At 51.4% G+C, this 21,352-nt stretch overlaps 1 protein-coding gene across 6 annotated transcripts in view; it reads right to left on the reverse strand.

Annotated features, from left to right (window-relative positions):
• Positions 1 to 21,352, reverse strand: part of MPRIP (myosin phosphatase Rho interacting protein) — a 146,349-nt gene that overhangs the window by 89,916 nt on the left and 35,081 nt on the right. For all 6 annotated transcript variants that reach the window (XM_086686231.1, XM_086686230.1, XM_086686226.1 and 3 more), the window contains exon 3: positions 20,182 to 20,247. In XM_086686231.1, the coding sequence (XP_086542357.1) occupies positions 20,182 to 20,247 (66 nt within the window). The remainder of the gene's footprint in view (positions 1 to 20,181; positions 20,248 to 21,352) is intronic.

Raw genomic sequence — 21,352 nt, forward strand, 5'->3', positions numbered from 1 at the left:
AACAAAGGCAGTTTTCCCCTTTTAACTGTGGAAACTCAGCATTTCTTATTTATTCCATTCTGAGCCTGGAAAGAGCAATGAGAGGGAGATCTTATTTCTTCCCCCAAGTTGAGGGGTGGGGAGAGAGAAGCAGATTCTGTAGGGACGAGACTGGGCGGGGAGAGGCTCACAGATATTTTTAGAGACATGGGAATTCAGCAAGCCCCTTCTGCGGCCGGAAATGATCTTGTTTCAATCCCAACTCTGAAAGGCAAATAGGTGGTGGGGAGTAAGGGGCCTGGAAGAGGCAGAGTGTGGCAGGGGCAGCATCGGACTCCAGGGAAAAGGAGAGACACACTGAGGGCTAAGATCCCAGCAGGCCACTTCCCTCTCTGTGCTAGTGTCCAGTCTGCTTCTGCACGTTTAACAGCTGGGCAAATGTCACCACTTCACGGCAGCGCGGGCTGGCACTGACTGAGAGCCGGGTGCCAGCCGGGCCCCTAGCAAGGCCATCCTTCACCTGCCCGCTCTTGGCCCCCTAGCTCTCGGAAGTACAGGGAGGTGGGGGAATAGGGGGGCGTGCTGAGAATGTCAGTCCCCAAGCTCCTTTTGCTGTTAGTTCTGGTTTGACAGTGGAAAAAGAAAATGGGACCTAAAATAAGATTTTTCTGTTTTACTTTTTTTTTTAATTATTATTATTATAGTTACTATTTTTTAAGGAGGCTCCACGTCCAGCATGGAGTCCAACACGGGGCTCGAACCCATGACCCTGAGATCAAGACCAGAGCTGAGATCAACAGTCGGACGCTTAACGGACTGAGCCACCCAGGTGCCCCTAAGATAAGATTTTTCAATTATCTGCAGGCTTCTAGTGAGTCAGGCTAACTCAGTACTTTAAGACCACAAATATGGTCCCAACCGTCTGCGGGGTGCCTCACTCAGAAAGCATCACTCTACAACCTTCAGCACGGCCACACAAAATCTGGGTGGGTGTAGGACACAGAGAAAAGGGAAATGCGGAAGGTGAGCAACCAGAACACCCTCCTGCAGCTGAGGAAATGCAGAATTTCTGGAGTGTGATCCAGTCTGTACCTGGTAATTCTACATCTGGCAATGTTTCCTAAAGCATTATACTGAATAAAGAAAAGGGGGAAAAACCCAGAAAACAACTTGAATGTCCAAAAATACAGAATAGGAATCAAGTACAGCCAACTGATAGAATAGTATGTATTAAAAAGACCGTGCTTCAAAATAGGAGTATATAACTACACACTCTAAGAGGATACACAAACCATGATATTAACAGATTTTGATCTCTGGGTAATAAGACTTAGTGGGCAATTTTGTTCCTACATGCTTTTCTGTGTTCCCCAAATTTTTCACCATGACCATATTTCACTTCTGACATTTGCGGGGAAATCACTTTTGTTTTTAGCCCCACCTTCTACCACATTGTGTGCTCTGACCAATCCTGCCTTCTGTACCGATCACTCCCCCTCTACCTAGACACACCTTCTCACCTCCACCTCCAGATTATTCCTAACGTGGCCTTTTCCAAGGACTTCCAGAGCTTGCCAGACTGGCTCCTGTGCCTAGCCAGGGCATCTGTGTCTGTCTGTCTCTCTTAGTACTTATGTTCCCCATGATGGCGGACTCTCTCCTTTTCCTGACTACAGACTATGAGATTCTGGAGGGCAGGGATGCTTCTTTACCTTTATTTTTTCCAACTCCCAGCCTGTCCATGGCACCCAACAAGCAAGCAACAAGTCAAAATGAATTCAACCTCTCTCCTGGTTTCCAAAGGTCCCAGCAAAAGAGTCATCAGGAAAACATTTGGTATAGGGAAAAGGAAAATACAACAGTGCTACGTGGCCTTGGGATAAGGACAGGCCTGAGCCCCTGATCTCCCTGACGGTATTTCTCAAGGCAGCCAGGGTATCAGTTGCAGAACCTGCCTCATCTACGACAAGGGTCTTATTGTTGGTGCAGGTAGGTGACTGGGCCTGATCAGTAAAGGGCCTTATTCGCCAGAGGGAGATTAGATAAACTGTCTCCCTCTAACTTTTCTTGGAACAGCAATCATCATTAACCCTTGGGTTTCCAACCAAAAGAATGTGGAATTTCAACTATTTATGAAAGTATTTCTTCCTCAGAAAAGGTGTTGAAGCAAATTATTCCATTTTCAAACATTCAATTCAGGAGACAAATGCACATACACCTAGCAGGCATGTGTGCGTTCACTCTCAAACACACACACACACACACACACACACACACACACACACACACACACACCCGCCAAGTACATACAAAGGGCCATACAGACCCGGAGCCACAACGTGACCCACCCATGACAAAACAAGGAGAGAGAACAGAGAAACAGAGGGGTGGGGAAGGCAGGAGTGACTGACCAACGGGGGAAAGCACCACACACCCTCTGTCTTCCTGAAATGCATGAGAGGGGCCTCCAGTTAAACATGGCCAACAGAACATAGCAGTGTGCTCACGTTCCTGCTAAAACCTTAATAAAAATGGCCACAAGGGAATTTGTAAAAGGTATAAACTCTCAAGGACTAAAAACTAGAGAAGAGACAGCAACAGATGTGGGATATTAAGTGTTGGAACACAGAAGTGGCTACATGCACGGGGAGTGACTTGGTAGAGCAGAGGAAGCTTCTGGCCAACACTGCCTGGGAACACCAGCAAGCTCAGGGTCTGGAGACCCCAGGCATCTGTGACCAAGGAGGTGAGGCTAAGAGCAGGAGGACTGGTCAGGGCCTGTGCAAGCAGTCAGAGCCGGGGGCCAACTCCCATTAGCAATAACCAGAGGGTACTCTCTGGAAAGGCTCTGGACCTGGGGTAGTAGGCATCACTGGGGCAGAGGGGAAGGAAGGGTGGAAGATTCCTGAAAAATTGGGATCCCCCAACTTAAAGTCCTTCTGCTGCCCACAGGTCTCCCTAGCCTGCACAGGAGAACTGTACCTGGGGAAACCGATGAGCCCGAGAGAAAAGCCTCCTAAAACTGGCATTATCCATAGACTGAGAGGATTTATATTTGGGGACATTTGAGGGTCCCCCTGAAGTCACCAGTTTCCTGCCTGATTGTCCCTCCAAGGCAAGGTCAACCAGTTGCCCCCACATACACCTGCATTTGCACAGTCTTACTCTTAAATACAAATGCACAGCCAAGAGTGACTACTCATTGAGAGAGCCCAAGACCAAAACAAGGACAGAAAGAGAACCAAGAAGAAAGGGAGTCAGATCAGGTACAGAGTAGAATTTCAAAATAACAAATTATGAAATTACTGCATCCATGAAACATGAGTAAGATGCTATAAAAAGGGACAAAGAACAAAAAATGAGCCCCGAGAAACCAAAAATATGGTAACTGACATAAGAATCTGAATGAAAATAAGAAAACAGGACATTATCTGGAATAAGAAACAAAAGGGTTTAAGGCAAGGTTAATGGAATCTCAGGCATAACAAAGCAATGCAAGAAGACAGTAAAACTTGAGACTCCATCCAAAAGAACTGACAGCCACATAGGAGTTCTAGAGGCAAAGACCAAGAAAAACGAAGCAAAGGAAACCACCGGAGGAAAAAAAATACAAAACAACTTTCTGGACCAGAAGGACAGAACTTTCCATGTTGAAAGGTACACAGGCTTCTAGTTCAATGAAAGAAAACAGATCCATACACCAAGGTATATCTTCATGAAATTTTAGAACTCAAGAGATAACAAGAAACTCTTCGAGGTTTTCAGAGAGAAAATGCCTCCGTTTACAAAGGATCAGGAATCAAATCCTTCGTACATGAGCTTCTCAACAGCGAATCTACAAGTTAAAGACAAAGAACAGTGCCTTCAAAATTCCAAGGGAAGATTATTTCCGGCCTAACACTTCACAGCCAGTCCAGCCACCAATCAAGAGTGTGGGCAGGAAAGGCATTCTTAGACATGCAGAGTCTCAAAACTCAAAAGGCTTCACCGAACACAGAATGAAGCAAAAGAGAACGACCTAAGAAACTTAGGAGCAGGAAGAAGGGAATTCCCAGGATGATGGAAGGCAAGTCCCAGGTCAAGAGCTATGCAGCAGGCCTGGAGAAGAGCCAGTCCAAATTGGAACAAGAGGATAGATGGCTCCATGCAAAATGTTACCAGGACACGAAAGAAAAGAAAGAAAAGAACAGAACCATTGCACTAGGTACTTGCCCACACCAAAAGGAGTTTTATAGTTCCGCTGGGAAGTTTAGGGTTCAACTAAGATTATATAGACAATCAAATGAAGGGGGAGGGTGGCAATTATTAACTGTGAGAAAAGCCAAATACAAGGAAATAAATATAATCATGGTTTACTACATGGCTTGAATGTGCATACTTTTTACATTTCCTAATAGTTTAAGCCCTACTGATTTAACCCTCCTACCTAATTTAACTGTACAGAAGGAAGGAAGGAAGGAAGGAAGGAAGGAAGGAAGGAAGGAAGGAAGGAAGGAAGGAAGGAAGGAAGGAAGGATGAAAGAAGATGTGAGAGTCTGCATGTGCCTGCACATACGTGTGCACACGTGTGGCAAAGCCATGCACGTGAGAGAACTAAATCCTATCTCATGGTGTGCACAATCAACAGAGAATACCTTTAAAAACTCAAGAAATAGCAGTATAAATGGGTTATTCACAAACACAAAGGTCAGCACTAGAATCCTCAAGCTACAGGAATTGGAAATGGCCTCCTCTGGGAACAGGCTCGGGGTAAGGAGGAATAGAGCAGAGTAACACTCTTGTATTTTAAGTATCATGGTTACATATTTGGCTTTCTAAACTAAATAAACTAAACTAAATATGTACTTATATTATTTTGAAAAGAAATTAAAGCTCCCGTGATACCTTAAAAATTCCCTCCTGGCCCATTTTCAGCTGTCAGGTATATCAGAGAACACAGTAAGACCCCCAGGTAAATACTGAACTGTAGGAAATGGATACAGAACCCTCTGAAATACTGCCTCTCTATCACACCAACGAGAAAACAACTTCCACAGATCTGGGAGATCGACTCCCCAGGGCCCTCAAATCAAGCAGGCAGCTCTGGATACAACTTCTCTTTAGGATGCGTTCATAGATCATCATCTCGTTGGGCAAGGCCACTGAAAATAAAAGACTGTTCCTCCTAAGTCAAGGAGCTCAAATAGGGCATCTGCTGGAGGAGAGTTTACCTGCTGCCCACAGGAGTTGTGGAAAGATCATCTCTCAGGTTGTTAACAGTTTCAACACTTGATTTGGGGCTTTCGTACAGTTTAAACCAAATAACTGGATGTGTTCTAGGCAAATGCTTTTCTCCCAGATGGGAAAGAGCTAACAATATGTGGAGGGAACCAACGTGGCCAAAACTGTGACCAGGCTGTCAGAAGTTCATACGTGCTATTAAATTAAAAGACTAAAGGTTCAATACAGAAGACCTCTCCCGTCTTCCATCCCTCACATCATTGCACAGGCCACCCTTACAGCCTCCCTTTGGAACAAACACCTGTGACCTCCCCAATGGTTAGTGAACGGACGAACGAACAAATGGAAGAGATACGTGCTTCCACGTCCATTCCTTTCTGCAGATAACTGGGCCTTCCTTTCCCTCTGGGCAGTGGTGGCGGCCCTCCCCTGGCCTGGCTGAGCACTGACTGCTCTGCTTGCCTCCAGAGGCCACAGCAGTAGGACGAGGAGTCCCATCCAAAGAAGACATCGTGACATCCATCAACGTCACCTACATGAACTTGTGTCTTTCCCTACAGGGCCTACGAAGAAAAAAAGATAAACGTGGCTAAGTGACCCTATGAGGAAATGTTCACTCCTCTTTCCCTACTTTGGAAAGGCAGGACTTATGTTTATTTCAGTAACAGAAAGGCAGCTACGAAGCTGGGCACGCACAGTGATCTGATCCAGTGGGCCAACAGAAACAAATGAAGAGAAAGAAAGAAACATCAGGTGAAACCTCTGAGAATTCCCGCCAGCCATGCTCTGACCTCTCCATGCCCAACTTTCACCCTGGTAAGACAGAGAGAAGAGAAGGGTTAGAGAACGTGCCCCTTTCTAGACCTAGTGCCTGAGGACAAACAGGGCTGTTGTTTGTGTCAAATACATGACGTGAACTGGTGTGTGTCTGACACGGACTCAGAGTAGTTACCCTTTTTCTGATCATTTAACACGCACTTTCCATACGATCATAACAAGTCTCAGCATAGGAAGCAGAGAAGGTTAAGTCTGGTGACACGGACAATGTCAGTTGAGAACGGGGGACCGAGCGTCTGCCACACTTTGCCTTGTAACGCTGCCTAGCCTCAGAGGAGGGACAGAGATGCCTTGGAGGATATGATGGAAGAAAGCAATGAGACTGATTATGGGCCATCTGAGAGAGCCCAAGAGAGTGAGAGAGCGAGAGAGAAGCCCATGCCAGGCAGGACCCGGTGGGGTGTTTGGGTTATTTCTTGCTGAGGACTCTGGTCTGAATCTCAGCCCTGCACCTGCCCTCTCCCAGTGCAGCAGCCACATGTCAACATGAAGCCACATGTCAGCATGAAACAGCCAAACCCCATCTTCAAGGATACTTTGACTGCACTTGGCTCTCCCCAGTGTCGATGTTGATGTAGAAACCCGGCCCAGGCAAACGTGGGCCGGGGCTATTTTCCTAACCTTTCCTCATTAGAGCATGGATTGTGTTCTCTTCTCCATCTTGGAATGGAGTCCCTAAAATATAAGAAACCTGACGTGTTCTCTCGCACGTGCTGCCATTCTGCTACCCCAAAGCCCAGGTCCATCACACTGCCAACCTCCTGGTTCTTCCCCATCTTTGTTTCCTCAGCTTTTCCAAGGCTGGAAGCCCTAGTGGCTTCCTCAGCCAGGTGCCAGACCAATCGATTGCATGACCCCGGATGAGGCGGGTCCATTCCTCCCACAATTACTGAGGGCTTACTACAGATGCAAGGGCTTGCTGGTACAGAAAATAAGGAAGTGTGTCTGTTTCTCAGTAGCTCATAGCTCGTTAAGGACCCCACTCTGTTCGCACACAATCCCAACTCTAGACAGTGAGAACCACTGCATGGAGGCAGAGATGTGTCCCTGTAACCTACCGGTGAGTGACTGAAGTGGGTGACCCCTCTTCCCCTCCGGCTTTCAATTTCCTCATCTTTCAAAGGCCTGAGGGCTAAACTCGAGGATGTCTCCGAGGACCCTCCCAACACCACACTACACCCACCATTCCCCTGGTCCCTTCAGATGCAGCCAGGGCGCCCCCCTGCATTGCTGGGACCAGAATGCGTGCCCATGCCGTCGGGTCTCCTGAGAATGCACTAGAAGTCAGGACCAGGCGCGTCCTCCACACCCAGGCGTAAGTAAATCTCATTCCACCCCGGTGGGTTCTTCAGACATTCGCTGCCTTAGGGGAATGAGGAAAAGAGGTGGCCTAGCCCTCTACTGCCCCTTGTCACTTCTCTGCGCCAGCTGGGTACGCGGTGTGTCAACAGGTGCTAGTAACCCACCAGCTTTAGCACCAATCACACGACAAAAGTGTAAAGACTTCTGCTATCATTTATCCTGCCATACCAGAACTCTTCAAACATTAACCAGGCAAAGCTCTGGAATCCCTGAGCCAGTAGGGGTGTCTGGGCCCCAGCTCAGTGACGGGAACTGAGCCAGAACAGCTCCACCCACCGGGCCTTCGACCCATGACTTGATGCACGAAGCTCAGCTCTCTTGGGGGAAAAAACCTTACCCTTGGGCCAGTTACTGCTCTCTCCACGGACCACGTGAAGGATTCAATGTGAACCCAGGGAGAACGGCTAGCACTGTGGCAACGTGATTTTTCACCTCTGCATTTATCACAGAGGCTGGCTTGTTCCAAAAAAAGGTACGTGGCTACCTGAAGGAAGTGAACCTCAGGCTCCCGCCCCAGCCACAGCCACCGTGCCCTCGGACAGACAGCCGGACGCCACTGAGAAGCATCTGTGCACACGGATTTCCAGCTGGGGCCCGTGCACCGCAAAGCGCCGTCAGCCACCGTGCATCTTCACTGGCTGACGGGAAGACAGCTACAAGTCTCACCAGCGGGTTCAGAGGAAGAAAAGCCAATGATTCGTATTATTTGAAGGGCATCCCATCCACCTCCCTCCCACCCAGGCAAAGGTACAAACAGAAGCCCAAAAAGGTTACCTGACAAGGGACAGAGACCAAGTTAAACAGAAGCTGGGCTGGAATCCCAGCCTTGGAATCATGCCTCGCGACCCTCAAGGCGAGGTGCGCCCATGTGGCTAGAAGTGGGGCACAAATGGGACCGTACAAAGTCCTTCAAGGCCTCCGTGGCTTCGGGGAGTTGCGGTCCTCCCCCACCCGCACTCCCGCACCTTAGTGTGCCACGGGGCTTGGTAAGCAACAGGACATTCGTTGGAAGTCAACAAAACCAGTCTTGCCACCAGGATGCACACTCCTTAGGAACAGCGCAGAGATTCCCCTCTCCCTCCCCACTCCCTGCGGGCCCTGCCACATGTAGCACCTTCCACTCTGAGGGGCTCATCTCGTCTCCAGAACTGACTTGAGTCAGAGCAACCGCCAGAGCTCCGCAATGCTAGTCTCCACGCTGCCACGACCCAGGCAGAATCACTTCTCCGTCACCCGCTCTGTTGGAAGGGCTGGTCCTTCCAGGCCCTTCCCTACCCTGACATTCTACTACTGACTGACTCTGAAAACAGACACGTGACACTCGCTGGGGCCCGCGACATCAGGGACAGTCTCTGGTGGCGCCATCTTTTCCTTTCCTCCTCTATGTCCTGCCTTTCCTCCTCTTCCATTCCCAGTGCCTCCGTGTCATGCCTGCCTGCCAGTGGCCCCCGTGAGCAGTGCCGAGCCTGGCCCAAACCAGAGCTGGGAGAAGGCGGGGGGATAGCAATGCGAAGAGGAAGCAGCCATATGCCCTGATTACTCGGAAGTCATTCTTCTGCCAGCAAGGCGGGAGCTCTCCCCACCATCTCTCAGCCTGGTCTAGGCGACGCCACTCCGCCCTGCAGACCCAGGCCAGCTCATTTCTCCGGTGAAACCTTCCAGGTGGAGTCAGCTCGCCCTCCCCCGTTCCCAGACACTTTGTGATAGCTTCCATTATCATACCCTCTGTGTCGGTTGAGTAATGGCCCCCAAAGACAACCGTGTCCCAATCCCCAGAACCTGTGCATGTGACTTTAGATAACAACAGGGACTCTGCAGGTGTGATTAAGGCAAAGATCTTGAGATGGGAGAGAAATCGCTTATCTGGAGGGCCCAATGTCATCACAAGTGTCGTCTAAGACAGAGGCAGCCGGAGATGTGACAAAGAGGAGAAGGAGATGTGACAACAGAAGCCAGAAGCAGCAGTGACTGAGGAAGGGGCCACAGGCTGAGGAACGCAGGCAGCCCCTGGAATCTGAAAAGAAAACGACACGGATTCTCCCCTGGAGCCTCCAGAAAGAACCAGCTCTGCTCAGAGAAATGGATTCTGGACTCCTGACCTCCAGAACAGTAAGAGAACGAATCTGTGTTGTTTCCAGCCGCTAGGTTAGTGGTGACTTGTTATGGCAGCCGCAGGCAACTAACACCCGCCATGTTGCGTATCATTAGCAGTCGTCCCCTTCATTCCCAGAATGAAAGCACCTTGGAGTTCACTTCTGACACACTGTAGGCACTCAACGGATGTCTAAGAATGAATGACTCATCAACATGCACACGCACAAGGCCTGGACCAGCCCTTGTGAAGGATGCCCCTTCCTGAAGATCCTCCACCTGCCTGCCTGCTATGGCTCCTGTGATTTCACCAGTGGAAACACTCCCTGGCTTCAGAGAGTTCTCCCACCGTAAGGAATATGCCCTTCCTTTCCCTTCCCTTCCCTTCCCTGCAGAGGAAAAGATTCTTCCGGAAAAGTGTTTTGTGGAGAGAAGGGAGGGCAGGAGACATTAAGACCCACACATGTTAAGCTGCCTACCCACAACTAATACTTTAAGTGGCTTGGCTTACCAGGATGGCATTGCCCATGTCCCAGGGAGTCCAAACCAAAACACTCAGTCAGGGAGAGCGGGTGCAGGGGCAGCAGGGTCCTAACCGGGGTGGGGTAGAGTATGAGGGCCCGAGAGGTAAGGGTGCCGGGACTTGGCCCCTGGAGAACTCTGCGGCTTGGCTGCGCGCTACCCAGCCCCACGTGTGCATGTGTGTGTGAACACCACATGTGCACATGTAAACATACTAGTACGACTCGCTTGGCCTTGTTTTCTCAACCCCAAATGTTTTCTGTTGCTAACTTCTATAAAATGACTCTTTTTCGACAGTTCTTTCCCTGCTGCTACTTAATTAGTTCCCTGACCAATTACTCCAAGCTGTTCGCTTTCCTAATACCCAAAGTCATTTCTCTCTCTGCGGGAGGGAGCCACCCAGCCCGTTATCACAGACTCGCCGCAGGCCAGCCGCAGCTGCCGCACAGAAGTCCGCCCACAGCTCTGAAGATCTCCACTAGGGGTGCCGATCACAGCCCATCCTCGGTCGCTATCCCGGCGCAGAGGAAGGGCCACAGAGATCCCTGTGCACAGTCCACAGAGGTGCTGCGCCCACCCCTCCTCCTGTCACTGAAAGAGCTGTGCACACACAAAGGGCTGGGCAGATGGCACCCAAGTGGACAACGGGACATAAAACCATATTCGGCCGCCTCTGTTCATGAATCATGGGTATCCAGAAGCCTTCTCACTCAGTACGAGTGGGCGCACTGGGGGAGGCACAGAGAACGTGGGTACCTCATAATGGCTCATGGACACTGAATACAGGCAGGCAGCTAATCACTATCTTGCCGCCCTTGTCTCACCACTCATGTGACTGGGAAGGAAGGTAAGCACACTGGACGGTCCCAGTGAGACAGAAAGGCACTCGTTGGATAACCCGAGGTCACCAAATCCTCAGTGCTGTGTGAAAGTCAAAGATGGCGGGTACTCCGTGGGAAGCCTTCTTAAAATCTATACAAGAGTGGGGCGCATGGGTGGCTCAGTCAGTTAAGCGACTGACTTCGGCTCAGGTCATGATCTCATGGTTTGTGAGTTCGAGCCCTGGGTCGGGCTCTGTGTGGATGGCTCAGAGCTTGGAGCCTGCTTCAGATTCTGTGTCTCCTTCTCTCTCTGCCCCTCCCCTGCTCAAGCTCTGTCTCTCTCTCTCTCTCTCTCTCTCAAAAATAAATAAATATTAAAAAATTTTTGTTTTTCTAAATTTTAAATGTTCACAACAGAGAATCAAACACCGGAGTCAAGACAGTAGACCCATTTACCACACAGTCAAGCTTGTCCCATCCCTAGGTATGTTATTTAATGTCCTGTCTGTGCGGGCAAATACCAGGCCCTGTCTTGAGGTGCTCACTGACCTAGAGAGGGAGACCAACATGGCAGAAGTGTCTCAGGGATCAGGGACAGAGGAAGGAGGATCACATGTGACCTGGACCCATGTGGGAGTGGTACCTTTGTCTTCTCTTGGTTTTGCAAATAATTCAGGGTTACCTGCAGCAACCCCCTACTGCACCTGGCAAGGATTTCTTTGTTCCCATCTCCTTAACCCTCTTTACCCACTCATTCCTGCATGTTGTCTCTTTGCTCTACAAGGCTTCGGCCATCCATGTGAAAGATTCTAACTCTCCACCCCACACTTAGGCCCCTGTATGTAAAACAGCCCTCCCCCCCCCACCTCCCCCACTCCCAAAGGGCAGCCCATAGGCCACCAATCAGGACCAGGCAATCAGAACCTGGCTGCTTACCGCACACCTACTGGTTGAGTCCCCAAGGTCAAGATTGTTAACCCCCTCCCTTGGGTTTCCCCACCATAAAATGGAGGTCTGGACCGGGTCATCTCCTGAAACCCATCTGCTATAACAGAGTCTGCTCTGTTCTTTATCCAAATAGCCCCACGGTTAACCACTGGTGGCTTTCATGCCCCAGCTGCTCTGTATGTGAGATATGTCACCCGGGCCAGCATACAGAGTTGTAAATGACAAGAAATGACAAGAAAAAGCTACCAGAGGCAGAATGCTGCACTTTGCAATAATGCCAGGCTCAGATGTCTTAACAAGCCCGTGTTCCCAAACTCCTCCCCAACTTACTTTAAAAGGAAAGGAGGGGAGGGTCTTAAATTTGGTCCCCGGTTTCATTTCCATTTGTCCTGAAGGTCCCAGAGAGACACAAAGAAAAGGTCCCTGCATCTACACGCTTCTTGCTAGTGGGTGAAGTCGCGTGCATCACAGTAAGTCAAACAAAAGGAGAAATGGCGTCTGGCACTTGTCAGCTTCACCACTGACCCCTGAACTTTGACAACAGGATTCAGCTGGGAAGAGTTCCCAGTCCCACCTGGGTGAAAGTGAGTCATTCCCTGCTCACTCACTTTCACGTTTCGTAACATCCACTTCCCGCAGGAAGCCCAGAGGCCAAGCACAGAGGGCCCTCTTATGACCCATCCCTCACCCTGTCATCCACTCCCTGCCACCAAGGGACACAAATTCCACCAGGACTAATGCCTCACCTTCCAGCCAAGGGACTGTTACAGTATCACTCCCAAAAAGCTGAAAATTGTTTTTTGGTTGTCGAGACGAAGTAAAGACGGGATAAGGGACACATCAAAGACCCCCGTGTCCAGAAAGCTAACGCAGGCGGGGGTTAAACACCTCCATACCCCGGAATCACCTTGTACACAGCCCAGGCTGTGCCCAGCCCGACAGCCAGCAGGCCGGGCCCTGCCCCTCCCCTCCCCTGCCCATCTCCCCGTTACTTTCTACTTCTTGCAAACGTCAGCCCCAACATGGGCCCCAAAGTTAACCTAGAAAGGGGAGTCCTATTCACACATCAGCCCACATTAGCAAAACACTATTTTTGCAAATGTTTAAAAAGTCCATTATTTTGGAAAAATAAGTTAATTACGTGGTCGAGGCAAGAAGAGGTGCCTGGCCTGTGTAGGCACGTGGCCTAGGCCTTCACACACCTGGATAATTCTGCCACAGGAGGTCCGTCCAGTCACAGCATATTCTTCAGTATGGCTCGGGGTGGGGGGAGGGGGGGGGCTGGTGAAGAAGGGGTTGGGATTATCTCACAACTTTAACTGACGCGGCAGCAAACTGCATCCGTTTTAAACGCTGCAGTGAGGTTCTCTGCGGAACTGCACTTCAAGTCAGAGCTCTCCCAGCCGCGTGTGACAGTGGCCAGAGACCTCAGCAGAACCTGCTGCATCTGTAGGGCCTCAGGGCTTGCTTCCCCTCCCAACGGCTCCCCATCTTGCTCCAGAGGCTGGGTAGGGAAACGCTTCCAAGTTCACGGTCGGTTTCTGAAAGTGCCTGTATTACCACAGCGAGCACGGGACTAGCAAAGAGCAGCTGAGCAGAGGAGGGGAAGGAGGGAAACACAGGCTGGCTGAGGCCCCGAAACCCTCATGAGGTTCCTGTGGAGGGAAAAGGGGCAGGGAGGAGGGCCCTGCTCAAGGCCGCTCAGCCAGAAACAGAAGAAGGAGATTAAAACCCACATTTACTGGACTCCTAACCCAACACCCTCCTTGCATCCTTCAGGCCCCTGGCACCTAGACACAGCAGGCCTGCCTCCGTTCCCTGGAAGTGGAAACCTTGTGGAAAAGAATGAAGGCCAAAGCAGGGCTGAACGCGTGACAGATTCAAAAGTCAATCTAAAAGCATGGGACTAATGCATAAAATACCTTCCCAGGTTTGCCGTCTCAGCCCTACCCCTTGAACATGAGGGTTCCCTGCATCTGAGGAAGCTTCTCTGCCTCTGGGCACAGGCACAGGGAGGCACCCTTCACTCTTCTGACCCTACACATCTCCAACGGACGTTCATTCGCCAGGACTGCAGGCCTGAAGTTAGTTTAGCTCGACCGGCTTGAACACACAAGGGAAACTACTCTCGCCGCCAGTTTATGGCTACAGACAAACTCGAGGGGTGGGAAGGATGCCGAGGGCCCAGCCTGGCCCTCAGCCAGCACCATTACCCTCCCCCATTCAGGCAGCAGCTGCCGGAGAGTCGGCTGTGGCCAGACGCAGGGAAGGACGGGACCGGACAGGACCGCTGGGGAAAAGACACCATCATTCTCCCAGAAGGTGGCTCACCTGTTTACAAATCCCAGTTCCGTCACTCAGAAGTTGAGCGACCCCACCATATGCCTGGGCCTCAGTTTTTCCGTCTGTGAAACGGATACAACAGTATCTATCAAGGGAGTGTCACGAGGATGACATCAGAGATCCTGCCTGAAGAGCCAACACACACGCAGCACTGGGCCAAGCACGCTGTGCCTCCCCAATCTCCGTGACAAGCAGGAAGGTGGCCAACGTCCTCTCTTTCCTTTCAGAAGACTTCTCTGACCCTCCAAACCACCATGACCCCGAACAGTGTGCACATCGTGGCTTTGCTTTGATGTTCAATCTTCACGTGTTCATGGAGGGGTCCCAACAGACTGCGTGAGGTTCACCACAAGGGGGAACCTCCTTTCGGCCACGTGTTCTTCTCCTGCAGCTTGCCTTGGATACAAGAGCCGCCGTGGTCACCAACGGATCGAACACATCAGCCCTTCTCTGCCTCGGAAAGCTCCAAGCGAGGAAGAAACAAAGCCAGAGCCTACGGAGGAGGGTCTCGAGCGTTAGGGCTTCCTAAGCATCACAAGCAACGGTTATTTAAACTCTGGAAGGCTGGGCCTTGCCCTCAGAAGATTCTCATACAGGGGAACACCTGGAAAAATACGCGATGGGGGACAGAACAAAAGAACCTCAGAGACAGTTCCTAAAGACAGTAGGGCCAAGTTGTGACGCCCCTCTTCCACGCTCTCCTATGGCCCTGGGCAGCTGCCCACCATTGAGGGCACATGACACAACACCAAAGTAGGTGAGATCTGACAAGAACCAAGTGGGCAAAGGTGCCAAGATCAAAGCAAGCTCCGGGATTCTGACAGGAGGCAAACCCTTACCGAGGAGCCAGGATCCTACCCCGTTAGCACTTGGCATCCGCGGAAGAATGCTCGCACCAAGCTCACCTCATGACACAGAGACAGATACTCTGAGCACAGACACCCCAGAGCGACTTCTCTGGCCAGACCTCTGCATTCTGTGGGATGGACAAACCCACGGCCGCCCCTGAAAAGGGCATGTCTCCAAGGACCAGAAGTGTTTTCCCCATGATGCCTAAGGATGTGAACGAAGCTAAGGGTCCTCGGCAGCGCAGCCCCTACAGAGTCGCGCAGCTCCGGTCCGTCCTGACTCTCAAGGCAGAGGATGGCGAGGTGCCCCACGAAGTGAAAGGCAACGACCCTCAGTACCACACGCTCACCACGGAAGCGGAGCTACACTCCCTCTACGGCGTCCCCGCGGGAGGAACCCGGGGTCCATTTGCTCCAGAGCCCAGACGGTTCAAGAGCATGAGACCACCAGAACTTTTAAAACAAGGAGATTCTGACACCTGCTCCAACACAGACCAACCTCAAAGACTTTATGCTCAGTGACATCAGCCAGACACGGAAGGACCAATACTGTAGGATTCCACCTGTATGAGGTACACAGAGTCGTCAAAATCACAGAGACAAAAGCAGAAAGGGGGTTGCCAGTGGCCAGGGGGCAGAGAGGCTGGGGAGTCAGCGCCACGTGGGGCAGAGTTTCGGGGCTCTGCAGACGAGTGGGGCTGCCAGCCGCACAACAGTGGAGTCTGCTTGACCACACAGCACCACACTCTTAAAGACGACTGGAACAGGAGGTATTGTTATACATAGCTGATAATTTAAAAACAAAAGAACCTTACACCGTCTTTTTGGCCTGGCTTCTAGGAGCTAAAAGCAAGAGGATATGAAGGCAAGAGAGCAGACCACAGCTCAGCAGGTACGGTGCCAACAGAGCCCCAGAGCCACACGGCCCGGCACGTTCCACTGCAAAGCTGGAGGCCCCGCCGTCGAGCAGGACTTGGCGCTTCTCTGAGAAACCTTCCAGTGGGTGACCTTTGGGCTCCGACGAAACCAGTACCTTAGCTTTACGCCAGTCTCCAGAAGCTTAAGGAGACAGGGCAGAATCTGGTACAATAACGGGCAGGTTACAGAGGAAGAAACAAAAGCAGAAGAGAGAGGGAGAAGTCTGGGTTTCTAGATCCTCTCCTCCGTCCACTCCCGAAAAACCAGCGGCCCAGCCAAACTGCTCAGGCTCCCACTTGTCTGTGAGGCTGCCCTGAGCCCACCTCACCTCAGCTTGTGTTTGGGAAAATTTCTTTCCCTTTTTTGGGAAATGTGCCTCTCCTCCACACCCACCAGTTACAGGGTATGTGGGTGTATCGAGAAAGAAATTTCCCAAAAAAGGAAAAGCGATTCGCAAAGGTTAGCCCCATCTCAGAGCTGCCGGGGAGAGAATGGCAACAGTCAGCCCGTGGAGCGGGACTAGGCCTAACGGCTCCAGACCCAGCAGAGGTCTCCGAACGAAAGAGCCTCTGGAAGCAGCCCCTGAGGCAGGCACGGCCCCAGGGAGCGCAGCCTTCCTCCTCCTCCCGGGACCTCCTGACAACCGCCATGCCCTTGTCCGTTCCAGCCCAGGGGGGCCCGGCACAACCTTTCTCACACTGTTCTCTGGAGCCTTCCGGAGCGCGTTCTCCCCTCCAGTAAGAGCTGGAACACACAACACACCTCGTGCCTCTCCCGGAAGCTGGTTACTTCAACTCAACAAATATTTACTAGGCCTGTGCCACCCCAGCAAGGCCCCGGCTAGATGATGGAGACAGAGACCAAGAATTATCGAGGGCCTAGTGATGGAAAAAAAGTCACCATCTAGTTGATAAGATAACATTTAAACCAATGAAAACAAACAATAACATTGTATAAAAGTCAAGTAACAGCTTGAAACAGATTGTGACTCGTGTTAAGGGGACAGCCCAGCCCTAAAATGCTATGACGTATTACAGGCAGTAGAGGAGCTCTGAGCAGGAGGGTCGAGGGGGCGGGCAGGGGCGGGGGGGGGGGGGGGGGGCGCGGGCTCGGCAGGAGCGGAAGGACCAGCAGTGGCTACAGGCTTCCCGGAGCCGGGACCGCTGCTGTTAGAGACCAACCAACACCAAGGTGTGGCCATTATACAGCATGGTGGTCTGAGCACAGCGCAGGAAGTGGTACATATATGCTTCCTGGGTAGCAGCTACGCACATAGGCAATCCTCCTAGACCTGTGGACTCCCAATGTGCGGGGCCCCCGGCAGAAACCACTGCACTCCAGGAACAGGCCTACCCCATTCCACGTCTGGCATTTACCACGCCAGCCAGCTGGCTAACGCTGCCCCATTCACCTCCCCCACTCCCAGGAAATCAGACAGTGGAGTCCTTCCTCACCTCAAGAACAGGGGTGAAAAGAAAGCAAGTCAAACTTATATTTTAATTCAAAAAATAAAAAAAATTTTACACAAGCCACTGACCAGATCACCCGGGAGGGTCTCTCAGCCTTAGCACTGCTGACATTTGGGGCCGGATCGTTCCCTGTTGTGAGGCCTGTCCCGTGCATCACAGCAATCCTGGCCTCTACCCTTAGGTGTCCAGAGCAACCTGCACAGTTGCAAGAGTCGAAGATTCCAGACGTTGCCAAGTGGCCCTGAGAGGCACAGCGGTCCCCAGCTGAGGACCATGGCTCTACTTTACGTACTCTAAGAGAAACTCCCAGCACGGCTGCGTTCAGTTCAGACAAGAGCCTGCCTGCAAAGCTCTCCCGCTCCAGGTCTCAGGACCCTGCCAGCCGGGCAGAGGCAGGCGTCTAGGCGTCGGGAAAGCTGACCTTTGGGTTGGGGCTCCAGGATTCTGGATTGTGCTCACTGGGGAGTGGCCAGGAAGAACAAGGCCTGATACGGACCACTGGGGTGGGAGAGGCCCCTCCAGCCCTTGCAAGATAGAGCCCACCTGCAACGGCCGCCAATGCTGACCATGGGCAGCTGGCATCTGACTGCCTCCTTCACCCAGCCTCTTGTCAACTGCAGGCCAGACGCTTTCCTGCAACTTTCCCCCAAAGCACTTTCCTAACACAACAGGGAAAACCCTCACACACCTGAGATGCTGCTTTAAAGGTATTTCAACACAACTGACACTGTCTTTTTTCACTCACAGAAATAACGCCTCTCTACTCCCTGGAGGTGCAGCGTCTCTGCAATGCCCACACTAACATTTCAACACTAAATGGCACACCAGGTCAGCCTCTTCGGCTCCAAGGTCATCTGCCAGAAAGTGGCCCATGGCCCAAAACTCAACTCTGGGCATCCCCCACAATGCCCTCTCTGTAGCTCACACTTTTCCCGGGGCTTCTTTTCCCGTGTGGCTGGCACGGTCCGACCTCTGCCCCAGCGGCACGTGAAGTAATACCCAACCAACATCTGGGTTGCTGGGAGACCAAAACGTACTGCAAGGTGTCAGTACTCACGGCTCACCAGCCTCAATTCTTTAGGAGCAGCTCTTGGGATGCATCATGTGCTCTCCATTTGTGCAGACACAAAGGCATCCACGGTAGCCACCCTCGCTTTGTGCATGTGCAACTGAGCTGAAGGGAACAAAAGACCATACTGGACTCCAGTAGACCTACAGAAAGGTTTCCTGACCAGAATAATCGGTCTCCAAGCAAAGTCCAGGGAACTCTTTTTCGGGAGGGTTCACGGTGTATCCCAGCCTGGATGTAAGCCAGTGACCTCTGAGGCTCCTTCTCTACTACTGTTAGGCTTTGGGGGACTTAAGAACAAGGCAGCCAAGCACAGGGAGGACAAAGTAAACTTCAAGACTTGCAGAAGCCCATCTCCCACCCGGGGCTACGACCTGCACGATGGCCAAGCTGGAAGAGTGCAGAGGGCAGGGCCAGGTCTGCCTCCAGGCCTGCATACCTTTTCCCTGAAGGAAACGGGTATCCAAGTGAATCGGTTCCCCTGCTCCTTTTTCTAGTGAATTCTACCACACCCCACCGATGCTCACCTCCAATCTACTTCGGACCACAGATGCTTCCATGGCAAAAACCCTCTGGGGCCCATTACACTGTTCTAATACACTCACCAGAAAGAATGAGAAAGAAGGAACCAATGAGGCAATGGTTGATATAGAACAGGTATCATACCTGCTAATTCCATTACCTAAATATCATACCCACTAATTCAGCTGAGAAACAGAAAAGAGAAAGCATCACATCACAAATATTAGGACCCCCATTTGGAAATGGATTCATTGTGGCCTTGTCACCTAGCTCTACTGACCACCCTAAAATCCAAATGTCCCAACAGCCTACAAGGTCCTTGGAGAGGACAGTTGTCTCTGCTCACACTTCCAGGACCCTGCCCTCACTCCTGTAGCGAAAAGAAAATGAACTCTGGGTGGGATGGGGGTCAACCTATTTCACACAGTATGACCCGATTTTCCAGGACAGTCCCGGTTAAAAATGCTGCCCACATAAATGCACACAAACTCAAGTGGAACAGGAAAAGGTACTAAAATCTTCTGCCTTCAACCCTTCATAAAACTTGGAACTCAGTCATACTTTAGATTAGTTAGGAGAGACCGATCTCCGTAGAGAAACACTCAGGCGACGTGGACGGAAAAAGAAAAGCCACAACAACTTTCCACCTGGTTGGTTTTCAGGTTTGCCTCTGGACCAAGAGCAATAAACACTCATCCAGCCCAGGAAGCAGGGAGCAAACCAGAGCAAAGCTGGTGCGCGGCAGGGCAGGAAGGAGCCCTGTGTCCTGTTTCAGCCACCAGGAGAAAACTGACCCCGTGGCCAGGAGGCCCCTGAAGGTCCAACAGGACGAGACTAACTGCGGCAATGGAACTGAGAGGCAGTCGTGGGACGACAGCACGTGAATGCACATGTGCTCAACTCACACACGCATGCCCAGGGTCGGCCTCCCACCCGTCCCCGCAGGCCCACAGCCTGTTCTGCTTCTTGCTAACTGGCCAAGTGGGACTCCCGTCAGCCTGGAACACAGGGGCTTCCTCCCTTGCTACTCACTCGCACCTGTGACGATGCCGCCCAGCAAAGGTCTGGGTTCTCAGGGCCATCTCTCACACACACCCCAAGTTCTTCCAATTCCAGGCTCCCAAAGGAACACCCAAGCACACCGCTGTGCTCACAGACGACCCAAGCGCAGCCGCGATGAAGGGGCCCTAAGGGAGGCGAGAGGCACGGAGTGGGCGCGGAACGACACTCACCATCTCGTCCAGGGCGTAGCGCAGGAGGCCGTGCTCGTAGAGGATGAAGAACCGCCGCTGCCATTTCTGCAACGGAGCATAGAGTGGGTGGTTAAGGAGGGAGTCCCCGTGCCTGACAAGCCTATGTCAGACGAATGCCGGCTCCACGCCTTTCATTTCTGGGGCAGATGGCAGGAAAAGAGGGACCCAAGGCATAAGAATGGTAATTTATTAGACAGCCAGGGGAGTCTTTTCTGTATTTCTGTATATTCTGTGTTTTCTATGTACCCAGCACAGAACTGACCACACAACGTGGTGTCAGTTTTTATTTGATGAACTGTATGGCACAGTATGGAATAACCTGAGAATACCAGGCCCTGATCCCCCACTTCTAAAAAAACCCTAGGAAACTGCTATAAAAGGGTTGCTCCAATGACCCACAGGGAATCAGAGACAGGGAAAAGGCAGTCAGGCTCCAGTGTTCACTGAGGATAAGTGAGCAAACAAAAATCAAAAGTGAGGAGGAGGGAGACCCGTAGGAATGACTCTGATGTCCGAGGAGTGATCGATAGCGAAGGGTGCCCCTCTCCACGCTCCACCCAAAGGACAGGCCGTGGGGGCTGGCGGACCCCAAAAGCACTAACAGCAGAACAGAAAGAGCCACAAGAGCCAACGCTTTCCTTCTTGTCGGGGGGAATACATGTCCAGCACAAGAGACTCCTGGTCCCTGAACCCCAGAGATCATCATGGGGATCCATGACCTATTTTGAACATTTCAAAAAGCCCAACAAAATTCATACTTTCATTGGCAATAAGGCCACAAGAACTAAGCTATCACGCCTCTCTGCTTTGGGCCAGAATTATATCATTCGTAATAATGTTTTTCTCATCAGAAGCTGGAAATGGCAATTCTGTATGACCCAGATATAAAACAGGAAAGGGAGCTGCTCCCTGGTTACTGCAGGCATTGGAACACAGTCACCCCTGTCGTCCTTCTGTCTGGATGGCACAGGATGCCCAAATGGCCTTGCAAAGAGGACGTGGAAGGCTGGTCCCATGCTGGGTGTCCAGGGAGAGGCCACTTGAAATCTTCCTGAGAAACCTCTTCAAGGCTCCTATTTGGCATCTTTAAAGTCAAAACCCATACCAGAAGTCATCCTAAAGATCCCAGGCATAATGCAAGGTCTGTGGG

Source organism: Puma concolor, chromosome E1 (genome assembly GCF_028749965.1).
Source record: "Puma concolor isolate L17-30 chromosome E1, mPumCon1.1.hap2, whole genome shotgun sequence".
Lineage (NCBI taxonomy): Eukaryota > Metazoa > Chordata > Mammalia > Carnivora > Felidae > Puma > Puma concolor.